Source organism: Hydra vulgaris, chromosome 05 (genome assembly GCF_038396675.1).
Source record: "Hydra vulgaris chromosome 05, alternate assembly HydraT2T_AEP".
NCBI lineage: Eukaryota > Metazoa > Cnidaria > Hydrozoa > Anthoathecata > Hydridae > Hydra > Hydra vulgaris.
Genome location: NC_088924.1, coordinates 27,121,024 through 27,147,281, shown reverse-complemented (window position 1 = coordinate 27,147,281; position 26,258 = coordinate 27,121,024). Strand labels below are relative to the sequence as shown.

At 30.4% G+C, this 26,258-nt stretch overlaps 5 protein-coding genes across 5 annotated transcripts; all 5 read left to right on the top strand.

Annotated features, from left to right (window-relative positions):
- Positions 1 to 6,051: 6,051 nt before the first annotated feature.
- LOC136080304 (piggyBac transposable element-derived protein 2-like) lies at positions 6,052 to 6,378 on the top strand. Its single transcript, XM_065796923.1, has one exon. It carries the CDS (start codon positions 6,052 to 6,054, stop codon positions 6,376 to 6,378), a length of 327 nt encoding a protein of 108 aa, XP_065652995.1.
- A 6,577-nt stretch (positions 6,379 to 12,955) lies between these two features.
- On the top strand, positions 12,956 to 13,534 carry LOC136080303 (uncharacterized). The gene has a single exon (XM_065796921.1). It carries the CDS (start codon positions 12,956 to 12,958, stop codon positions 13,532 to 13,534), a length of 579 nt encoding a protein of 192 aa, XP_065652993.1.
- A 223-nt stretch (positions 13,535 to 13,757) lies between these two features.
- On the top strand, positions 13,758 to 14,507 carry LOC136080302 (zinc finger MYM-type protein 1-like). Its single transcript, XM_065796920.1, has one exon. It carries the CDS (start codon positions 13,758 to 13,760, stop codon positions 14,505 to 14,507), a length of 750 nt encoding a protein of 249 aa, XP_065652992.1.
- A 3,162-nt stretch (positions 14,508 to 17,669) lies between these two features.
- On the top strand, positions 17,670 to 18,962 carry LOC136080301 (uncharacterized). The gene has a single exon (XM_065796919.1). The coding sequence runs from the start codon at positions 17,670 to 17,672 to the stop codon at positions 18,960 to 18,962; it is 1,293 nt and encodes a 430-aa protein (XP_065652991.1).
- Positions 18,963 to 23,037: 4,075 nt separating this feature from the next.
- Positions 23,038 to 26,032, top strand: LOC136080741 (uncharacterized). Its single transcript, XM_065797783.1, has 2 exons — positions 23,038 to 23,220; positions 23,349 to 26,032. The coding sequence occupies exons 1-2, from the start codon at positions 23,166 to 23,168 to the stop codon at positions 25,862 to 25,864; spliced, it is 2,571 nt and encodes an 856-aa protein (XP_065653855.1). The 5' UTR covers positions 23,038 to 23,165; the 3' UTR covers positions 25,865 to 26,032.
- The last annotated feature ends 226 nt before the right edge of the window (positions 26,033 to 26,258 follow it).

The following is a 26,258-nucleotide window of genomic DNA, read 5'->3' as shown; positions in this document are numbered from 1 at the left end:
AAAAATTACGTTGCGTCACTGAACTAAAAGCTAAAAAAGTTTAATTATCGCAATGAAATTATGCTTTATGGCGAGGTTTTTTTTAGAAATTATATATTTTAATGTAAACTTTTAATCATTACTAAAAAAAAATTGGTCAAAAAGCATTGTATTAACATATAGTTATAGTTTAAAAGCTGTTGCGTCACTGAACCCATCGACGGGATAATTAGCGTTTTATAAAATGTCCAGAGTTAGATCTAAGACATATCGAGAAAAATTGAAAGCCGATCCTAATAAAAAAGCAGCTTATGCTGCGAGTTTTAAAAAGTCGCGCTTTAAAAAGAAAACTTTTAAATCAATATCAAAGACCAAGCTCATCTTTTAAAAACGTTCAACAAAGAGGAAAAGCATTGAAAAATGTTTTAAAAGCACTACCAACTTCAAAGGAGAAACAATCTGAAATTCTTTCTATTCTTTCAAATAGCTCTGCTTGTAAAGATAATTCGGGTCTACCTCCAGCATGTTCAAAGCTGTATGGTCTTTCTGAAAGCGATGTTTTAGCAGTTGTAAACTTTTATAATGAAGATGAAGTTTCCCCAATATCACCAAACAAAAAAGATGTCACTCGAATTCAATTATCTGACGGAAAAGCAAACAATATTCAGATACGTCATTTATATTATACGCTAAAAGAAGCTTTCGAGTTATTCAAGGAAAAGCATCTGCACATAAAAATTGGGCTCAGCAAATTTTGCGACCTTCGTCCACGCAATGTAAAATCAGTTACAAAATTTCCGCATAATGTTTGTGTTTGTAGTTTGCATGAAAATTAGCGATTTGCCTTAAATGCATTAACAAAATCAATTCAAGCGCCTTCAATCAAAGTTGGATCTGAAATGATAAATAACTTTGTTTGTGAACCGTTCACGTACGATTGCGCCAATGACAAATGCGTTGCATGTAAAGGTATGAAACAGTTCGATAAACACTTGCAAACTGTTAATACATTTGGTTTCGAAGTATCCTGGGACGAGTGGAGAAAGCCTGAAACTAAAACATATGCAAACATTGAAAAAATTTCAAAAATGTCTACTGTAGCAGAACTCATCCAACACATACCAGCGATGCGTGATAAGTTCGTTAAACACGCATTTATAAAGAAAAACCAATCAACAATTTTTAATAAACTGAAGGAGGTTTCGATGAGTGTTAATTCTGAAATTGCGGTAATCCAAGTTGACTGGGCTGAAAACGCTAGGTGTTTCTATCAAAATGAGCCCAAGCGGCTCATTTTGGTCAAAATCAAGTTTCTATCATGAACCTAGCAGTCTGGAACATTGAGTTAAAAACATTTGCCATAGTTTCAGATTTAACTGATCATACGAAGTCTTCCGTTATACCGCAAATTGACAAAATCCTTCACTTTATTCCTGATCAAGTCAAAGAAGTACACATGTTCAGCGATAAAGCAACTTCTCAGTTCAAAAAAAAAGCATTATGGCTGCAATGGTTGTGTTTGAAAAACGTTTTCATAAAAAATTCTTTTGGCATTTCTTTGCAGCGATGCACGGGAAAGGAGTGGTTGACGGAATAGGAGCTACTGTTAAGCGAATCGCAGCCCTGAGAGTTAAATCTAGTCAATACGAAATCAGGTCAGCACCAGATTTTGCGTTAGCATTACAAGATTTGCAAATATCTGTAATTCACATGTCAGAAAACGTCTCATGTCAGATTTTGTCTTTTTGTTTCGTCACTGAACGTTGCGTCACTGAACTGATAGTTTTTTTTAGTAACCAGACTAGTCTATGGATAGACTTACAACACAGACATAGACAATTCTGTATGTTGTAATGGACACAACAAATGTTTAATTTTTTGTCCTTGTTGTGTCTATCAAATTTTTGGTGTCCTAAGATTGCTCAGTTAAAAAATAATTTTCACTTCATAAGTCTACAAAGCATAATTTTTTGTCTATTTGGTGTCTATGATTTTGTCTAAATTTACTTGATTTCATAAAACCAGAAATCTTTTATTACCGTATTATTTGAAGATTGTTATGTAGTAAATTTATAATATTAAAAAAATATTGAAATGACATCAAAACTCCAAATGACGATCATTGCCCATGATTAATTATTGTTTAAAACTTGCGTACATATTCATCAATAAAATGAAAGTAAAAAACATTTTTCTTTTTCACTATTGTTTTATTCACAAACCTAAATAAATTTTAACACCTATTGGAATCTTCTACTTACTAATCCACATTTTATAAAGGACAACTCCTTGATCACATATTTTTAAAATAATTTTATTGAAGGTGATAAAGATTTTAGTGACTAAGGAAAATTTTTTAAATGATAAACTTACCTTCAACTTTTTTGAAGTAATCCCAAACTGGAGAGGGCATTTTAAAAATAAATTTTCACGCACATTCACTGAGAATTGAAAAACAACTGAACTGAGTAATTAATGAACTTCAATTGAGCACAAAATAGTCCATTTTGAGGTTTTTAAATAGACATTAACTTTTTAATCAACAGCACACGCTGGACAAAAAATTAAAAAATGAACTTCTGTTAGAAAAATTGTATTTTTAATTTTGTGCTCGTTTTCAGTTTTTGAAACGATGCTGCAGTGAAAATTTAATTACTCGTTATAAGTCCAAATTATATATTAAATAGATCTTCTATACCTCATTAAAAAATCGAGATTGTTCATTTAGTGTCCGTTTTTAAAATGATTGTCTAGAAAGACAAACATTTTTTATAGACAATTCATTTTTGATAGTTGTAATTAAAATTGTTGCAATTAGTGCTTTGTCGAAGTCTATTTTTGTCCTTTTATAATTTTTTTTCTGTAAAATAAAACGATATGAAAACTTTATTGTTTGTGGCTTTTTTATGACTACCTTATTTCCAAATGAATAAATTACAACAAAAAAATCTAATAAGTCAAGCAAAAATTAAAATTTCAGCGAAAACTCCATTTAAAAGTATGCTGATAAAAAAACACTTTTTTCCGCTTTGCGTCACTGAACTCATGTTTTAATTTTTGCTATGTAGCAGTGTTATGTTAATACAATTGTATTTAGTTTATATTATAAAATTTTAATTCAAGATTGATTTAGAGTAATAAAAAATTATTTTTGAGTTATAGAAAAATTTCTATTAAAAAAATCTCTCCGCATGGTGCGTCACTGAACATGGAATTGGCCATATATATATATATATATATATATATATATATATATATATATATATATATATATATATATATATATATATATATATATATATATATATATATATATATATATATATATATATATATATATATATATATATATATATATATATATATATATATATATATATATATATATATGTATATATATATATATATCAGTGGTGGTTCCAGCATTTTTATTCTTTGAGATGGCTAACTTCCAGACATGGAACTAACTCCATTTTTATGTTTATACTTATATCAAATAATGAGGGTTTGCAAAAACTTGCGGTGATTGGAGGCTGGGAACAAAAAAGCCCCCAAATTTTTTCTACACCTGCACCAGACGTCAGAGCAACAAATTGATGAAATATTTTTTGTATTATTCTCAACTAGACTTATATTTATCGATAATCTTTAAGCTTCATTGTATTATCTCTCAGCGTTCAAAAATTATGATCATATAAAGTTCAAACCCCCCTCAATTTGAGGGGAATGTAATTTTTATATGATCATAATTTTTGAACGCTGAGAGATAATATTATGAAACTTAAAAATGAATATAAGTCTAGTTGAGAATAATACAAAAAAATATTTCATCAACTTGTTGCTCTCACGTCTGGGGCAGGTGTTGCTAAAATTTTGGGGCTTTTTTGATCCCAGGCTCCAATCACCACAATTTTTTCGCAAATCCTCATTATTTGATATAAGTATAAACATAAAAATTTCTGGAGTTAGCTCCATGTCTGGAAGTTAGCTATCTCAAAGATTAAAAAAAGCTGGATCCGCCACTGTATATATATATATATATATATATATATATATATATATATATATATATATATATATATATATATATATATATATATATATATATATATATATATGTATATATATATATATATATATATACATATATAGATATATACATATATATAAATATATATATATATATATATATATATATATATATATATATATATATATATATATATGTATATATATATATATATATATATATATATATATATATATATATATATGTATATATATATATGTATATATATATATGTGTATATATATATATATATATATATATGTGTGTGTATATATATATATATATATATATATATATATATATATATATATATATATATATATATATATATATATATATATATATATATATTCAGAATATATATATATGTATATGTATATATATATATATATATATATATATATATATATATATATATATATATATATATATATATATATATATATATACATATAAGAAAGATTAAGAAAATAAATTTAACGAAAGATATTAACCCTTTTTCCGTCTTAGTCTCATATTTGCAACAAATGATTTTGTGATATATATTTTGGTTATAAACCTAATCTACAATTAAAGTTATTTTGAAACATGTATTTTAGACCTTTATTTGCTATTTTGACGCAACAAATGCACGAGATTGTTGTTTTTTTTATATAATGGCGGCTCATAACAGAACTGCTGCTTTTGGTAAGTTTTAGTTACTCCCTTTAATGCTTATATTTTTTCATACGAAAGCCCAAGCTGATGCTTAAATGCATAAAATTAATATGTCCGAAGATTGAAATTTCTTATTAAAGTCATTAAAAACTAAAAATAACCTAACTTATTATTATATAGATCTCCTAATTTATTTGTTGCAAATATGCAACATTGTCGGGTTGAGGTACAAAAATCACAAGATTTCTTTTTTTATGCTTTTTCTGGTAGCTCATACAAAGACACGCAGAATTTGAAATTTTACTGTACAAGAAGCTGTTAACTATGTACTTGAACCAAATTCTGATTCTGAGTTATCAGACCTTCTGAGTTATCAGATGAATCAGGAAATGAAGCAGAACTCGGTATTGATCATGTTGTTTTCAGTTCTGAAGAATCTGAGTGAGTCAATTTTGACTTTAAGTTACTTTAAGGTTTAATGGTACATCTATTCTATTTATTAAGTTGCTTTGAGGATTAATTTTATATTCTATTTTATTTCTGTATCTTTAGGACTGAAGAAGAAGAAAATGCTTCTTCACCATTCAAAGATAATTTCCCATTAGAAGAGTCATGGTATGTCAAACTAAATAATGGATATACATATACATTATACACACACAGACACACACATACACAGAGACACGTATGTATATATATATATATATATATATATATATATATATATATATATATATATATATATATATATATATATATATATATATATATATATATATATATATATATATATATATATTAGTGAGTATAAGGGTGATGTTGCTCTGCTAAAAAGAAAATCTGCAAAAAAGCCTGTCTATAGATGGAGAAAAAAGGAACCACCAATATTTGATGCAATGTTTAAAGGAGAAAGTTTCACTTTACCAGAACGCAATGATATGACACTATTTGAGTACTTTAAAATATTTTGGGATGATAGCATCACTCAGAATTTAGTAGAACAAACTAATCTCTAAAGCGTTCAGTTGACAGGTTCTACTATAGCTAAAAACTTTAAAGAGATACCTGCAAAAACTAAGCACAGTAGGGTACGTCAATACATGCCAAAAAAAATCCACAAATGGAGTTTTAAAAATTTTGTTAGAGCAGGAAAGTCAGGATTCAGATACAACTTTTTTTATCTATGCAGGTGCTTCTAGTGCTGATAGCCAAAGTTGTGGTGCTGAAGATGTAATACTTCGACTAGTACAGGAAATGCCCAAACATAAAAACTTATTTTCTTTTATTACCGTATTTTCTTCGACAACTGGTTTTCAACGTTACAACTGCTTAATGAACTGAAAACAATGGGAATATTAGCAACAGGAACTTTCCGTAATAATCGAATTGGAAAATGTCCACTTTTATCTGAAAAAGAACTAAAATCTCAAGGAAGAGGATCATGGGACAATCGAGTAGACCAGAATTCAGGAATACATTTAGTAAAATGGTTTGATAACAAAGCTGTTACACTTGGATCAACACATGCAGGTGTTACTGGATCAATAAAAGTCAAAAGGTTTGACAGTAAGAAGAAGGTATATGTTGATGTCACAGCACCTGACATTGTTCTTGAATACAATGCATCGATGGGTGGTGTAGATCTGGCAGACATGCTAATATCATTATACTGAACGAGAATCAATACTAAGAAGCGTTGGTACTTAAAATTAATTTTTCACTGCATTGACATATCAAAGATTAATGTTTGGTTGTTATACCGAAGACACTGTACTCAATTTAAGGTGCCTAATAATAAACAACTTTCCTTGAGAAGATTTATTTTACAGGTAGCAACAGCCTTGAATCTCAAAGACAAAGATCCTGGAAAAAAAATTGGTCGTCCAAAAAGGAGTCTCACCTGCCAACATTCTCGAAAGAAAACCATCTAACCCCAAACCAATTTGTGATATAAGATGTGATGGATTCTGTCACTGGTCAGAAATCAATGAGAAAAGAGGACGATGTAGAATATGTAACATGACATGTTCATTTGCTTGCTCAAAATGTAAAATAAGTCTTTGTTTAAACAAGGATAGAAACTGCTACAAAGACTTCCATGTACGATAAAATCAGAAAACACATAAAGTAATATAATTGGATGATATTATTTTAAAACTGCAGCAGTCTTATATCCTTTTTTAATATCTTGTTAATAAATATTAAATGCAACAAACACCTGTTTTTTTTTCTTCCAAAAAACGTTGTTTTTAATACCTCTATTCGGCAAAGTTGCATATTTGCAACAAACGATAAAATGGTTACAACTATGTTTAAAATAATAAAAAAAATTTTTTAGAACATGAGGCCATACTCTTAAAGAAATTTTTGAAAAAAAAATTTTTTGGCATCTTGATCATAATGTGCCGGGAAAAGGGTTAAGATTAGTATTATAAGTTGAAGAAAGATCAGCGTCGGATCAGCGCTCGCTAAATATGTGCTCGGATCTAAAATCTCACTTCATAGCACATTATTCCACACCAGTATGGGGTCGTAGCTCATTTGGCTAAGAGTGATTGCTTGTGGCCTACGGTGACTAATGTGTGCATTCGATCAATTGAAATCCATCCTGAAGGTCTTACGTCTGGCTCTGATGTGCTGCTCATAAGCGCCAGAAATGAGCTTTCTATTTACCCGATTTGAAAGTGAACGAAAACATAACGAGACCAAACTAGACGACCGAACGGAACATACTAATGCACTACATCATCACACCTGCAGACATCAACAGTCTCTAATATATATAAATCAAATATTTGTTCCTCATTATATACTTTTGTGCATAATCGTTTTTTGACCTTATCCTTGTATATTCTTTCAGATTTGTATTAAAGTGTTTGAATGCGACCGTATATTTGTGAGAAGCATAATAGGGCGAAAATTTTACACAAAAATACCACTTGACATACAAATAACTAACTAAAGAAGACAGCTGGTTATCTGGGGTCCAATGAATACTTGGCAAGCGCTCATCTTACCCTCGATTTTATGGGTGCGAAAACTGATAAATGGGAGCAAACAATTCCATAATGCAAGGTAAGTCAAGAAGCTTCATATACACCCTCCCTGGGCTAGACCTAAAAAACAGGGCAAGATTATAACCATCTATAAAAGTATTTAAAATCAAAAACAAGTTGTCAAATCAAAGAGATAACCTTGATATGAATAACCAGATAGAGTATACGCAAAAAATGCTAAGAATCACTTACACTTGACACCAGACCTCGGTTACAACTATTAGGATGAATAGCAAACACGACAAGAATAACGCACATATATGTAGCGTATTTTAATAACAAATGTATTCTTGGTTGGAATCTTTTAAATTATTCGACTAGATAAGTTTAGACTCACGATCTCGTAAGGTCTTTCGTTTTTATCCAATTTTCTTGATCTAAGAATCGTCGTTAAGTTAGTTTGTTGTGGTTTGCACTATACAGTCTTCACTAACGTTCTTTTGGTCGTTTTGTAATCGTTAATCTTTTCAACGTTAGGTTTTTCAGTGTTTATAAGCTATTTGTGAAAATCATCTTTATTGTATCATCTGTTTATTTTCTAACTATTCTCTGCCTACTCATTTAATGTTCGTATACTTTTTTTATGCTTTGTTAATCATTTTTTAATTACACTGAGTCTGTTTTGCGTGAAAGCTAGTCTCTACTTATCAGGTAAGATCTATTTCTCATACTATTGAAGTTACCACATTTTTATCATATTTTCTACTAACTAATTTCGTACAAACTACAAACCATCTTAACTTAGTTTCGATGTTTATGAGTGGTATTAACTTATTATATTTATAAAACATATTACAGCCATAAAAGTTACTCTTTATTATTAATTACTAATTTTTATTTACAATTGTTTATTTTAATACATGTGCATACGTGCATGTGTACTTGTTTTTTGTCTCTTCTAGTGTGCAAGTGTACATGATATTTAAATGTCTAGGTATTTGCATATTTATTTATGGCCACAACACGCGCATCCCTCACCACCCTCAGGAGATCTCTGAGAATGTTGGAGCTGTATTAAAAACTGGCATAGGATTTGGGACTTTTGGCTTTTTTAGTGTAGTCCTTTTTTATCGCAATATTGACTAGCATGACGTCGAGTGCAGACGTCGAAATTTGTTGCAAGGAAACGCCCCTGACGAGTGGTGTTAGTGCAGGTTTTGGGCTCTCCGAAACGCTATTGGTGATCGCAGTGCATTCCTGAGGAGGGGAATCTCCATTTATCCACTGCTTAATTCTAATTGGTTATAATGGAACCAACATTTTTTTTACCTCTTACACCCATGAATCTTAGCTATTTGTGAGCTTTATATTATGAATTTTACATTACATATACGACATTTATATATTTTAATGTTACATCGGTGGCTTTCAGTTTTCAATTTATTATCTAGAGTTTAGACCATAAATTGTACCATATTTATTAACCTATTTTTTCTTTTTATATTGCCCAAACAGTTATTTGTTATCATTTTACTTACAATTTCATTATCTACTTATTTTATATTATTGTTTTGGATGGTACGATATTTTTAGTCATGTTAGCTATTAATACACCAGCGGATTTATATAGACTTGTTTACTAATAGAATGTTGTCTTATTTGCTAAGGATGACTAGAACCTGAGTTATGGTTCCCCTTCTCCCCGAGTCTTGAAATTTTATTCCTCCCACTAAATTGTCTTTACATTCATTTATGATTCTTACCCAATTGACATCATCTACAATCTGATTCTATTATCAAATCTCCCAGGTCTATATTACTGGACGGCTCCGTTGGTCACTTTTTGCGATCATTGTCTTCCATAAACAATTAAAAATAATAAATTTAACAAAAGATTTTAAGATATTATAACACAACAGAAAAAAACAAAAACAAAAAAATTAGATTTATAGAAGCTTAGAGTTAGGGTTATAAACAATAAGTTGTAGAAAGGTATAAGATTTATAAACAATATTTTTCCGAAAAATATTTAGAGAGAGCAGTTTTAAAATTTGAGAATGATTTCCATGTAAATGATACATTTCCACCACTTTCTCATTTATTTATTTTGAATTTATAAATAAGTATTATTTTTTTAAATACTATTACAGAGATTATGTATAATGCATAAACATATATTTGATAATATAGGTCTAAACAGAATCTATCATCTTGGTTTAAAGGGTCAAACAGCAGTTCTTTCCTCAATTCTAAAACACTCAGGGCATAATTTGGAGGATATTGTTTTGTCAAAATCACGAACCCACAGAAAAAAATTTCTTACCATCAATAACAAAGGGGAAAAAATTAGAATTAGTTATAAAAATGCTTTAATCGGTAAGAAACTTGCTTCACTTCGATGGTAAATTGTGTAATGAATGGGATTTTTAAAATATTATTGTTAAAATGGAAAGGATTGCAGTAAGCATGATGGCTCCTGAGATTCTTCTAGGATTGTTCCAGGCAAATTAATCTAAAAGACCAAGCAAAACAAATAAAAAAGGTACTAGAAGATTTTGGAATTGAAAACAACATTGTTTCTGTTTGTACTCACACATACTGATAATACTCACAATACTGACGCATATAATGAAGGAATCGAACATATAAGTAGGTATGTTGCACATTATGTGGCTTTTTTGTCGTCGACACATACGCGAGAGACACATCAGTCATTTAGTGTTAGCGCTAACGACAAAAGACTAAAGCACCAAAAAAAATAACTGTTTTCAAATTTTAAAAAAAAATTGGCCTAAAAATTTTTAGGTATGCAATGGAGGTATTAACTCATTAGACAAATTTAATTGAAACATTTTTAAAAACAATTTTTACATTCATCAGATTGCACAAGAAGCTAAAGAATACTTAGAAATGTAATTACCCTGAAGACTTTTTCTATGAGATCTTATAAAAAACTGAAATTTATGTCAGTGGAGGAGATAGAAGGTGTCAACAAAATTCCCCTTTTGTAGCAATATTTTACATTCCTTGGTTTATGTCATATCCTGGCACCATCTAATGATCTGAAAGCTATTATAGTAGCTGAGCGGGAAGACGAATTACTAGGCAAAATGTTTGTTGTTTGTGTATGTTGTTTTTGTATCGCTAGCAGATCCAGGTGTAACTAATGAAGAGAAGTTTCTAATGATACAGAAACTTAGTAACTATACTTATCATGCAGATATTTCTAATTTTGAAATAAAGAAACCAGAGATTAGAGATGATATAATCATTAACAAGAACACTCATTTGCACGCAGAGGCGTACGAAGGTGGGGCGGGGGGTGGCGGCGGTCCGCCTCAGGCCCGTCTGGGAGTAGGCCCCAAATGTTAATACAATTTATATTTTTTTACTTCAACCGGATTTTGTAATAGTCAACATTTTTGTTCCGTAATCATAATTGATTACAACAAAAATCAACCTGAAACATGATTGTATCTGCTTGCCAAGATAATAAACATCCACAGCAAACAAACCAAGATGTAAGAAATTGAAATGACATCTTGGCCAATAACAACCACCGTGACTGTTTCGGAGGCCCTCCGCGAAGCTTCCTCCCCCACACCCGCGAGTACTAATAAATAGATTCGCCCGCCCTACCTACGAGTCTATGGCTCATGATGGTTCAGGCAAACTGACGGATGTTTATGTTGTTTCGTTAATGTGATTAATATACTCTATCATTCAGTACCTCAATAATTCGAGAGCAAATCACGTCTTCAGTTCGTCATCACCAAGTTACATGGTAAGTTATAATTTTATTCCTGCATATAGACCTAACAAGGCTGCGTGAGAAGATTTTAGTTATCAGGTTATAATTTTATATCACACGTCGTTTCATGTTGAAGCTACATAAGGGGTCTGTCCTTAAACACTATCCGTATTGTCAATCTAATTACTTGGTTTTTAATGACTAATTTTGACCTTAAAAATGATTAGGCCTAGCCTATTTTGGTAAACAATAATTTTTATCAGTAGTACGAAAACATTTAGTTTTGATATTGTTTGCTCGTCCTAGCGAATTTCCCAAAAAAATGGAAGGAGCTATTACCATAGGTGGCATGGACAAATTTAAGCCCGAGACCATGATAACATTCATCTTGGGGGCCCCAGATTCCGAAAACATTAAAATTAAAATCGATTTTTTTTAAATCGCCCATATTATTCTTATGGTTCATAAATCCAATTAATATCTAGCTTATTTGTGAACATTAATAAATATAATGAGTATAATAATTAAAACAAATATAATAATTATAATAAATATAATAGATATAATAAATATAATAAATATAGTTAATATAATAAAAATAATAATTATAATAAATATAATTATCTTGACAAATTTAAAAAATATAATTAATATAACAAACATAATTAATATAATTAATGTAATGAATATAATAAATATAATAAATATAATGAATATAATAAATACAATAAATATAATTAATAAATTAATATAATTAATATAATTTATATAATAACAGTTAAATACAATAAACACAATAATAGTTGTAAATATAAAAATATAATATATATAATAAATAATATATTAAATATAATATACGTCAAAACAGAAAACACACAACTAACTAAATTAGAGGCACATTAATATACAATTAGAACATCTAAATTCCCCTTTGAACAGCTGCTCTGAAAATACTCGTTAAAGCATTAGCAATAATAAGCAATCAAAAACATCCCTTAAGAAAATTCTAGAATAAACAACTCCCGTGGAGACAGCCAATCTCTGCCAACCAGTCTCTAAAATAAAACCACGAATAATAACAAAAAATAATTCCAATGAAAAACGTTATTAAACACACCTTAAGAATTATCTAACTTTATTCGTGGAGACATGCGAAGCTCTGATGCGTAAATAGAACAATAGGCCATTGAAAACCTACAACGATAGTACAATTGAATTTTAAAACCAGAAATTTTACATTTTCATGTGCGCACATTTCACTTTAAATAAATATCTACTAGCGAAATAAAAACATCATTAATTATACTGTTACTTATACTGAAATTTTTCTAAGGAAATAGCCGAAAAATGTAATTCAAAACTTGACAGTTTTATCTTACAGTGTTTATTTATTAGGTTTGGTTCGTTTTCAAACCCATAACGCGAAGGTTTGTTTTATTTTCTAAATACTTTATTGTCTAAAATAGAACAATTATTTTCAGAGTCAAGAGACTTGTTGATAACATGAAACGAAACTATCCCAGTGGATGGGAAAAGAAGAAAAAACAAAAAGCCAAAGAACAAAAACTACAACGGTTGTCGGGTTCAATACTTAAATTTACTAAAAAGGCACTATCCCAGGCAAACATTGAAGCAGAACCAGAGAAGGATCCTGAATCTTTAGAAGGCCCAAGTACAAGCTGTGGCCAACGGAATGAACAAACAAGCAATGAAGAACAAGAAAAAGGAGAAGAAGAACAATACAAAAGGCAACAAGAAGAAGACATAACCAATTCGATACGTTCTGAATCAGACGCAAATTTAGTACACGAATCAGATGATTTAACATTAAATTATGATGTTGGAAACTTACCCACTCCAATGCCAAATTATCTCAGAACCGATGTTATAAGACAAGGCAGTGAAATTTACCAGAACTTGGAGGGGCCATTTGATCCAGTTCATAAACCAGGAGAAAATTCAAAGGCTCAAAATAGACAGCTGACAAAAAGCTGGTTTTACAAGAAGCTTCCAAGTGGAGAACAGATTTTGAGAAAATGGATGTGGTCTATTCTCATGAATATAAATGGTCTATTCTCATGAAAAAAAATCACTGTTTTGCTTTTGTTGCAAGTTGTTTGATAAGAACGATAATCCAACAACCAAATCAAGTTTCATCATAGGATACAATATTTGGTGAAAATTGAATCCTAAAGTATCAGATCACGAAAACTCTGAATTGCATATTAACAATTTAGAAAAATGGAAAACACTTGAAGCAAGGCTTCTCCAAAACAAAACCATCGACGCTGCTCACCAAGACGTAATGGAAAGAGAGAAGAAGAAATGGATAGACATTTTGTATCGTCTGTTAGATATAACACTTTTTTTGGCAAAGCAGAGCTTGTCTTTTCGAGGCCACAGGGAAGACTTTGCTTCTAAAAACTGTGGTAATTTCTTGGAACTTGTCAGCCTCCTTTCAAACTATGACCTTGTTTTAAAGGAGCACAGCAAACGGCTTCAGCAATCATTGGAATCAGGATTGATTCCAGTTTCTTATTTATTGCCTGCAGTGCAAAATGAGTTTATATCTCTTTTAGGCGATGCTGTAAAACAAGAATCAATCTGTGAAATCAAGAAAGCTAAATTCTATGGCATATTGTTTGACAGCACCCCAGATATATCCCATACTGAACAAATGAGTCAGGTCATAAGGTATGTGAAAATTGACAACAGGAACGTGGAAGTGAAAGAATCATTTCTAGGTTTTATTCCTCTAAGTGGGAAAAAGGCAGACTCCATAACACAGGAAATTGTTCAATCTCTTGAAAAGGACGGCTTGGATTTAAAGCTTTGTCGAAGCCAAGGATACGATAATGCCACGACAATGTCTGGCATTCATACAGGAGTACAAACCAGAATTAAAGAATTTAATCCAAAAGCAATGTTTGTGCCTTGTGCTAACCATTCGCTTAATTTATGTGACGTACATGCTTTTGGTAGTGTTTCTGTTTGTGTCACATTTTTTGGAACTTTGGAAAGTGTATACACGTTTTTTTTCATGTTTAACACATAGATGGGAGGTCCTAAAAGAAACCGTTGGAGTGACAGTGAAGAAACTTAATGATACCAGGTGGAGTGCTCATCATGATGCCGTGAAACCAATCTTCAAACATTTCGAAAAGTTGGTTAAGGCTGAGGAAAAGCTCTGTGATGCTTCTGAAAACCTAGATACGAGAGGAGCAGCGGAGGTGTTGATAACAAACATTTGTAACTTCAATTTCCTTTGCTTCTTGCATTTGTGGTAGCATATTCTACTCGCGGTGAATCATGCCCAAAATTATCTTCAAATCAAAGGTATTAGCTTGGAAAAGTGTGTTGTGAAGCTGAAAAGCTTGAAGACCTTTTTAGTAGAGAGTCGAGAATTTCTGGTCCATAATGCTTTAGAATATGCGACCCAGACTTGTATTGAAATGGGCATTGATATTGAAAGCAGAAAACGCAAGCGAGTGAAAAAGATGATGCCAGGAGAAATTGCTAAAGATGCAGGTTTAACTCCACAAGAATTGAAACGTGCTATGTTCGAGTGCGTTGACCACTTTCATGAAGAATTAGAAAAACGTTTGACCTCGATGAACACTGTGTATGAAAAGTTTGCTGTTGTACACACAGGTAATCTTTTGAAGGCAACTGATGAAGAAATTGTAACCATGCCCATCAGTGTTCAAAAACTTCAATGATGTAGAGGAGGAAGAAATGCTGCCTGAAGTAAAGAGGCTGAGAAGGCATCTGAAGGCTTCTGGCATCAAATTAGACATTGCAGCTGCATGGACATCCTTAAAAATGCTTCAGTTTATCATCGAAATGGACTTTCGTGAATCGTTGCCAAACGTGACTGAAGCTCTTAAACTGTTTCTAACTATATGTGTGTCCGTGGTTTTTTGTGAGAGGAGTTCTCTCACAAGAAGCCAAGTATGTGAGAGGAGTTCTCTCACAAGAAGACCATGGATCTCCACTCTACAATGAGCCAGTCTCGTTTGACGAGCTTGGCCATAATATCAGTAGAAAACGAAATTGCAAAACATGTGAATTTTGATGAGTTAATCAAACGATTTCCCGTCAAGGCTCACAAGAAAGCATTTTAATGTGTTTCTTGAGGTAACTCTATGCTGTAAATCTGTTTTTTTTACTGTACATTATACATCATTGTATTATCATTTAAAATAAATAATCAAAACTAATGTTTTAGTCATTTGTGTACATAAATGAATTTCTATAAGTGATAAAATAGCGTTAATGGGGATATATATATAAACATGTAAAATGATAGATAAAGATAGTATTTGCTAATTTTTGTTTATTACAAACGTTTTCAAGAAAGTGGAGAAAGATAATGTAATATACATACATTCATTAATGTAGTCTCTCTATATATATATATATATATATATATATATATATATATATATATATATATATATATATATATATATATATATATATATAAATATATATATATATATATATATATATATATATATATATATATATATATATATATATATATATATATATATATATATATATATATATATATATATATATATATATATATATATATAGGCCCCATTTTCCAAGTGCCGCCCTAGGCCCCAAAACATGTTGGTACGCCACTGTTTGCACGAGTTTGTTGGGAAAAACAGCTGGTATATTTTTTTCATACTCGATCTTAATATGCAAGATATATTGTTTTGGATTTCTGATGGAAAACTTACAGATCTTCATCCCAGCTTCAATCTTTTTAAAGATTTTGTTTCAAATATTCAGTTTACGAATGACTGTTTTGAAAGAAATATTTGTCTAGTGCAAGATTTCCTGACAGACAGTCATAATGAAAATCAGAGACAAAACATCATGGTGGTTGCTAAAGAGAAAAAGTGTGAATAAAAGAATGAAAAAGAGTGATTTGAACAATATAACTCCAACGGAAAAAGTATTTTAGATTAAATGTAATTATCTTTTTAACTTGAATGAAACAAAAAATATTTTAAACCAAAAAAAAAATTTTTTTTTCTTTGAATTGTTTTATTGTTTAAATATTAGACATTTTGAAGAAAAATTATAATCTACACCTAACATTTGTGAAAGTATGTCATTTTTATTTTCGCCACTGTAAGCGCGACTTGATATTCGGTGTAGGGGAGAACGGGTGAGATGGTACATGGGGTGAGATGGGACTTGTCAATATCTCAGTGAAAAATTTAATAAAGCAAAAGTTTTTTATATATGTTATAAGTTTGCAATAGCTTCTTCATATTATTGTGTTTTTTAAGTTTCAGGATTTTTTTTTTTCGGATTATTTGCAAATATGTAAAAATTTAACAATTTTTTTATTATTCACTATTGTTTTATTTAACTACTGAAGAAATATGATTAGCATATGGCTACGAGAACTATAAAAATAAATGTTTTCTTACCCTACTAGTGACGGGGTGACTTGGGACAGGAGAATTGGGGTGAAATGGGACACTGTTCAATTTTATCATTTTTTTAATTTACTGTTCTTTAACTTTTATAATCAATATTTTTTTAAAAAAGCAAGTGAACAGAAAATTATGTTTATGCTTATGATAAGATTTCAATGTTTACTTTATAGTAAAGTTTTTATCATAGAAAATAATAATTATTATATTGGATTTCTTTGTTACTTTGTCCTGAAGACATCTTTCACAGTAATCATTGTTTTAAAGCCTATCATTTTTGTATTTTAAAATCAGTTTAAATAAAGGTCTTCACTATTAGCCTTATTAAATTTAATCACATTATAAGTTTTATAGGGTTGTGATACTATTTTATTTTCATTAAAATAAATTTAAAATTTATAACCTAATCTGGATTTTGGTTAATGCAATTAAAAAGAGCATAATTTTTTTAAATAACTGAGTGAGTAATATGAGTAATAATTTTTCAGATGCCAAGAAAGTACAAACAAGTGACAAGTCGGCTAAAGCCTGATGCTCATACAATAAAAGCTGCTGTAATGGCTGTCGAATCTGGCAGTTTATCACTACGAGCAGCTGCACAAGAGTATATAATTTCAAAATCAAGTTTACAGCGAAAAATAAAGGTTAATAAAGAAACTTCTTACAGTAACTTATACTTTGATGAACAACATAAATATATTTTTAATAAGGCACAAGAAGATGAACTTTCAATATATCTTCGTCAAGCATCTAATATGCATTATGGACTTGATGTTAGAGAAACAAAGCAACTTGCTTATCAATATGCAATTAAAAATGAAATTAAAATACCAGAAAACTGGAAAAAGAGTGAAACAGCTGGAACTGAATGGTTTTATTTATTCTTAAATCGTACAAAACTATCTATTCGTACGCCAGAAGCTACCAGCCTCAGTCGAACAACTATTTTCAATCGCACAAATGTAGATACTTTCTTCAAAAACCTTGACAGTGTGCAGAAGCGCTATAACTTTTTTGCTGATTGCATTTACAATATTGATGAAACAGGCCTGACAACTGTTCATAAGCCAGTGAAAGTGATTGCTGGTAAAGGAGTAAAGCAAGTAGGACAGATAACTTCTGCTGAAAAGGGAACCCTAGTTACAATGGTGGGTTGCATTAACGCCCTTGGAAATTTTATTCAACCGTTTTTGATATTTCCTCGTGTCCGCTTTCGTAGCCATATGCTTAAAGGTGCACCAACAGGTACAAAAGGTGATGCTAATCCTAGTGGATGGATAAATACAGAAATTTTTTTGAAGTGGTTTGATCATTTTGTGGAGTATGGACATCCTAGCAAGGATCATCCATTACTTTTAATAATGGACAACCACAAAACTCATATATCGATTGAACTGATGGATAAAGCTAAGGAAAGGAATGTTGTGCTCTTGACATTGCCACCCCATTGCAGCCACAAACTCCAACCACGTGACAGATCAGTATTTGGGCCATTAAAGAAATTTTACAATTCAGCATGTGATTCATGGTTAAAGGCACATCCAAATACTCCTATGACGATACATGACATTTCTGAAAATTTAGGAATAGCTTATACGAGAGCCTTTACTTCTCAAAACATTCAAAATGGTTTTAAAGCAGCTGGCATTTTCACGTACGATCCATATGTTTTCAGTGATGTCGACTTTTTATGTTCATATGTATCTGATCGACCAATTCCAGCAAATTACGATTCCGACAAACAAACAATCCCCACCTCACTGTGCATTGTATCTGAAGTTATTAATGAAAAGAAACAGCAAATCAGCACTTCTGCCTACCATTGGACAGCAGAAGATATAAGGCCATTTCCAAAAGCGGGTGAAAGGGTGGCAAAGAGAAAAAGTGCAAAAAGAAAATGTTTTAAGTCTCTGGTATTGACTGACACACCAACAAGAAATGAACTAGTTGAAAGTTTATCAGAATGTAAAAGAAAAAAAGAAGATAATGATAAGAAAAAGAAAAAAAGTTACCCCCTCAGACATCAACGTAATTTTGGCTCAATTTAAACATCAAGCAACCTGTTGAACAAAGTTACAAATGCATTTAGAATGGTATTTTATTTTTGTTAAACATAAATAAATTTTGTGTAATTTTACGTTTTATGAGGAGTAGAATAAACAATAAAGTAATGCTTAAAATCATTTGTCACCCCAACATGTCACACCCCATGTCACCCCAACATGGGGTAACATAGAACAAACAAGCCCTTGAACTCAATTTGATGGTTAAATAATGGGTTTTGCAATAATTTAACATGAAAATTCATTGGACTAAAGTTTTAAACCGATTTGTATGGTTTTTGTGGAAAATTTAAAGCGCAGCACGCAAGCAAATTTTTTTGTCCCATCTCACCCCGTTCTCCCCTATGTTTTTTTTTGCGTGCAAGTTTTTACAAGGCATATTTTATATTAGAATAGATTTAATAAAAATTGATTTAAAAGTTGAAAGAAGAATTTATAAAGATTCATTGGTCAGTTTAGGCATAATTAATAAAATCCCTATTTATTTTGCGAATAATTGGCGAATTTCATTCAACTCCATAATTATTATAACTATGAGATTGAATGATATAAGTCATTTTTAATTTGTAACTATTTACTGGAAATAGCAAATTTATTTATGAAAACAGATTCTTGACTTGCGCAAAAAGTTATACAAGAATACGTTTTAAGTTCAATGACAGCAACTTTCACTTCCGAAAGTTTTACGTCCAATTAAAAAAAAAAAAAAATCATTATGCAACAGAAAATTGGACCATTCATTGAAAAAAAATTATTTTGTATTAAAACTTTATATCATCTTATTAAGAAAAAGATTCTCCACAACATAATCAAAAAATATTTGCAAAATGTTTATTCAATAGGAGCAAAAGAATAATCATTGGCATAACTATTTCATTCTATCCTCTATTTCATTTTTCTCGCTTTTACGCTATAGTTTTCGATGAATACAATTCATTTTAAAACACATAATGCTTTATTTAACGTCTTCCTTTATAAAATATCTAAAAAATACAACAGACATTGTAAAAGTTTTTATTAATAAACTTCATTTTGTTTCGATTTGTAAAACAAATTTCAACTCAGGTAAAAGAAAGGAACTAAAATAAAACACTGTTAAGGAAACTACACCTTTAAATAAAAATAGATTATATTGCTTTAAAGAAATACTGTCAAACAAGGGGATTTTGATTGGTTTTTGAGCATTATTGCAAAATAGCTATTTGGTAGGGAAGAGTGCGGCACCATAATACACGGAACACCATGAAATATTGTAATTGTGGAGGCATCAGTTGTGGCAAACACTTTTATATGGTGAAGCTACTACTAGAGCTATGTTTTAACAAAAAAGTTATTAAGTTAAATAATCAGGCCTAAAAATCATTTGATAGTTTTAGGCCTGCGAGGGGTTGAATTTTGTGTTTTTTTGATGACAAAGAGGTTTAATAATTTTTTTAAATTGCCAAGTTTTAAGGTATGTTATTCTATATGTCTATTGGTACGTAACATTATTTTGTAAACTATAATCCATAGCTCTTTACTTCATTAAACAAAACTATTAAAAAAAAAAGTTGATACTAAAAAGCGATTGTTTTCTATTAGTAAGTATGGGGTAATTTGATAAAGCATTTGTGGGGGGCCCTAAAACTGTAAAATTGTACTCCATTTTGTCATAAACAATTCTAAAAATCATTTCTTTTAATATTTACAGTCAATTTTCAAGAGATTTATGTAAATATAATACTTGGAGATACAATTTCGATACGAAGCCTTTATTTATTGTCGCTTATGACAAATATTTATTACAAAGCCATTTGTTGTCGCTTATGACATTTAGAACGATATATTATCTGGATTTCTGAAATGTGATTTGGACCATTGAATGCATTATTTGGGTTATAATCATTAATTCGTTTGTCTTTCAAGTAAAACTTTTTCTCTACGTTTTATACTTCATATTTACTTTTTTATCAATATTTTGTATCAAGGTATCCCACGAATGGGGTACCTTAATACAAAAACTCTGGGTAGTTATAAAAACAAATGCTTGAAAGACTAGATGTAAATGTTCTTTAATCAAATGTTATGACATCAGTTATTTACTGATATCTACTGATAGTTTATCTGATACACACACTTAACGAATTGTATCAATATTTTGCACATTTGCAAACTGTAGCTGATATTTGTTATTTGTCTTTGATAGTTGAAGATGTTTCAATATGAGAAAAGCACCACAAGAAAAATCTCTTTCCAATCTTCTCATTTCCATTTTTCAATCTTACAGCATGCTTAGAATTTCTAGCATCTTTTCTTTGGTATCGGACTGTAATCTGTAGAGTTCCATATGGTATACCATATAACTTTGATGCCTTAAAGATTGACATTCTAATTGACAACGTATACAATCAACTACCTGTTTTACGTTCTTAAGGTCTCATATTCCTTGCAATTGTACTTGTATATTTGCTAACATTTTATGTTTTTTAGGAAACATTTTATGAATAGCATTTATTTCTATGAAAGATTTCAACTAGTAAGTTCAGCCGGCGTTGGCCATATATGCATCATTGGTAAGGAAGCCTCCTTGCTTATCAATGATGTTTATCATTGAAGCTAGAACCGGTTTTGAAGCACTAATCTTCAGTTCTGAAGCTAGAACTTTAACCACTACACCACGACTGCTTATAATATGATACATAAAATAATCGTTTAAAACATTAAAAAATTACAATAGCCCAGCCAACATTTTTGTAGTGGATTTGCAGTGGACCTATATAAACATTTTTAGCGGTTTATTAGATTTTGCTCATCGGTTATTTAGTGGGTCATTAGTGGCGTCTGCTACAAGTGGCTTGCCAATAACCTTTTTAGTCATCGGCTAGCCACGTTTGGCAGCTGCCACTTTTGCTCCACTAAGTAACCAATGAATAAAACTACAGTGGATCGTTCAAAATACTTCTATAAGTTCGTTAAAAATCCGCCAAAGAATTTTTGCTGAGTAGTATTGGAATGCCTATTATTAAAAATTATCTGAAATAGTGAAAAAAAATTGTTTGGATTTTTGTGCAAATGTGATTGGAAGTAAAGACCATAAACGAGTGTTATATTCTAGTGGTATTATAACTGAAATATGCCACTTGAACATATAAATATAAGTTCTAAAAGGCAAATTATCCTAAAAATTAAAACTATAACATATTGGGCACTTTTTGGGAACGTGTATAAATTGTTATTTTGCTGTTTGAGTCAGGTTAAGCCCAATATGTTTGCACGAGTTAGAATCTATTCACAAACATTATAATTAGAAAAATATAGTTATATACCATAAAAACCATAAAAAACCATTAAAAAAACCATAAAAGTACCATAAAAACCATAAATTACCATAAAATTCATTAATTGGTACCATAAAAAAAAAAAAGATTTTCATTTACATTTTCAGGCCAATACTATTGTAAGTAACAAGCAGAAATATCAAAATCACCCTTATTATCACGTCACCTCTTTGACGGTAAGGAATACTTGTATAAACATAAAACAGAAAATTTAAGGCATAATAAAGATACAATTTCAACAAATAAACAACAGTCAACCTAATGATTTTGATAAAGAAAATTGCAGTGTTTTTTGATAAAAATATTGGATAGTATATTGCCATGATGTTGTTCTATTTCTAATAAGTTAAAAACAAAGGCAGATAAGAATTGAACACTCCGAGCAGATCATATAAATTTGTACACTTCGTGATCATACAACAAATAAACAAGAAAAATTTTGCACTTATTACTTTTTAAAAATAAACAGCAGCAATTTCATTCCGTAAAAAGTTCCATGCCTGTGAAAAGCATTGAAATGTATTTGGTTTTTTATATATAAATACTACGTTAAAAAAATATAACGATGTCGGTTGATATGAAGAGTCATTAATATGTAGTAACAAATTTTGCATTCCTAAAAATAAAAAACCTTTTTTTATATTTGGCTCAGGCATTCTACAATAAAATTGTAGGGCCCCCTAAGTATTTTGAGCATTGTGCAAAATGATTATGTTTTAGACGACCCTAAGTTCAAATAAAATAAGCGTTAAGTTAAAAATACATTCGACATACTTTAGATATACATTCTACATATTTTCAATCATGCGTAACTTCTTTTTTAATGTGCAGTTTTAAAAACACTTTCAAAAATGGTGAATAATAAATAAACATGAAAACTATTATAATACTAGGTTTTCTGAGTGTGGTATTTACTTTACAAGAAGGTTAAGCTTTAAATTTTTTTTTAATTTAACAACTTTTTATAATCTTGTGTGTAATGACGTATATAAAGAGGATTATTTTTTATAAAAACCTAATTCTATTCTTAATATGCTTATTCACTTTTTTATAGATTCACAGCATTCTCACCACAAAGATTATCATACCCATCGACGAAATCATCCCCGTAATCATCACCACCACCACCACACCAAACATGTTAATCACCAGAAACACTATTTAAAGAACGGAAATCAAAAAAATGTACTTTTAAAGCAAAATATTCATAACACACTTTCAAATGCACAAAAACGACATGTTACTCTGTCTCCAACATTCCGTCTTAGCGCATTTAGAAAAGCCAATGAATCATTGGTTAATGAAGAACTATTGCTTCGAAGCAACATAACGGCAAACACCACAGAACCTAACCATGAAATACAACATTTAAATAAATCTGAGCCGTTTAAAAGTAATAGTTCAATCGCAACATTAGAAACAACGCCTCCTATTTTATTAAGTATTATCCTTCCAACGATAGAACCATCAACAACGGCAAAATTTAAGACCACAGAATCAACAACAACAACAGCAACAGCAACAACAACAACAACAACAACAGCAACAACAACAACAGCAGCAGCAACAACAACAACATTGACAACAACAGAACCAGTTAAAATTTTAACTACAGAAACTACAAAACTTCATCAGTGTTGTAATTTTAACTCAACAAAAACGTTTAATTGTTCTACAAATAGTATTTATCCATCTTGTATTGTGACTTCAATGAATGTTGAAAAAGACACAAACGCTGGTGCACAGAGCCTTTCTCAAAACATTACGTCAGTGTTAAATTTGGTAATTCCAACAATAGCCAACCAAAAGAATAAAAATGTAACAATACAAAATGGTCAATGGTCTGTTTTTTCAAACAGCTCAATTGATACAAAAAATTCTCTCTTCAAATACTTAAATAATATTAGCGAAGAAGTTTTGTTTGTTCCAAAACATCTACAGAATAAAACACAAGATATAAATTCACATGCAAAAGACACCATAGTAGGAGCAAAAGCAGGCACGGGTCTAAACACAGATATTCTTAAATTTCAAAATGCTTCTAAAAATGTATTAAATCATTCTGGTGACTTTACCAGTCGGTATATTGATAATAAGCCTAACCTGCTTTCGACCAATCAGTCAAAGCTTTTACAACCATTTGAAAACAATACTACTTCACGCAGTGAAATAAAAAAAGGTTTTGTTTTACAGAGCAAAAGTCATTTGGTTAATCATGCAATGCTCTCAAGCGTTATAAAAAATAAAACAAACACAATCAATGGTGTTAAGATAAATGGAGAACCCTATGTGTTATTGGAAAAAAAAGAAAACACCAAACAAAAAGCAATTCAAAAAAATCATAGCAAATTAAGAATGAAGCTTTGTAAACCAAAAGCGATAAATTTAAGGCAGTTAGACATGATGACAAATCCTCTTGAAGATTATGACGTTGCTGAAGCTGGCATTAGTTGTACAGTATTAGCACGCAGACATCTAATAACAACATATAAATCAAAAAACGAAACAAAAGTTAAAACAGAGAGCGAACCAAGTTCGAAAAAGGTTCCTGCCAAAGATAAAGTTGGTACTGGTACTTCGTATGCAGATAGGCAGAAAGAGTTAGAATTAATTAAATATAAAATTTTGAACGACATTTATGATCAACCGATAACAGAAGCCAAACTAGACGACAAAAATAATTTAAACAAATCAATTCCAATCGATTCCACGTTAGTGCAGCAAAGAGCCGAAGAGGAAGATGTTGAAGAATCTTTAAAAGATGCAAATATAGGAGTACTAGGTGTAGATGATCATCCTGCAATCGATCCGCCTATCCTTTCTAACCACACAAGTTTTGCAAACAAAACTTCGAAAAATAAAACACTAAAAGAGAAAAATTCCACCAGAAAAAAAGTAAGTCCTAAGAATCTAACCAACAAAATAAATCAGAACGTATCAGAGCCGAAAAAAACACATGTCAAGCGCGTTTTATGCTTCGGTGATTCCCTAACGCGAGGATATTACAAACAAGGAACTGCTTATCATCCATATTCTGAACGTTTAAAACAGCTTTTTGAAAAATATAACAAGAACTCTTTATACGAGATAATAAACAGCGGTGTAAACAGTGAATGTGCTTCAACGAGTATGCAGGCACGATTGCCACAAGTAATCAAAACACTTGCTCCGTTAGATTTGGTTATTATATTAGCAGGGACAAACGATATACTTGGTCATTGTGGAAATATTTCACAGTTATTTACATCTATTCAGTCACTACACGAAATTGTTTTGGGAAGTGGCTCCAAGACCGCAGTCGTTACGATACCACCAGTTTTTAGCATTAATGGAACAGCAGTAACAGAAAACTCAAAAAAAATGCTGAGCGAGTTAAACGACAAATTAAGGATGTATGTTGATATACATATGCATCCAGACCGAATTTTTCTCATTGATTTAGCAGATAAATTTCCACATGAGGACAATTTATTTAGAAAAACCATGTGGGACGATGATGTACATTTTAGTCCTCAGGGCTATGATCAAGCAGGAGAAATTGTTTTTAATAGTATTAGAGGAAAGATATAGAATTAAATAGAAGCTAAAACAATTTTTCAAAAACAATTACAGTTTATTGAAGGTTCAAAAATGACAATTTAATTTGAAACTATTACTGTTATTATAAGTGTTTAAGAACATGTAAATACATATATTTATATATCAACTATAAAATCATAAAGATCAATTGTAAATTAATTTTCGTTAATTCTTTTTTTAAAAAATAGCAAAGATCAGAACGTCGATTAATTATTAACAATTTGATATTGAGTATAAAAAAGCGATAGTCTCAACTGTTTTAGAACATAAGAGTAAAAGTTAACGCAACAGTTTAATTCATTTAATCAATTTAAGTGTTGACTAAAAAACTAACGTAAATACGCAAATTTTAAATAAAAATGTTGACAAAATGCAAAAATAAAAA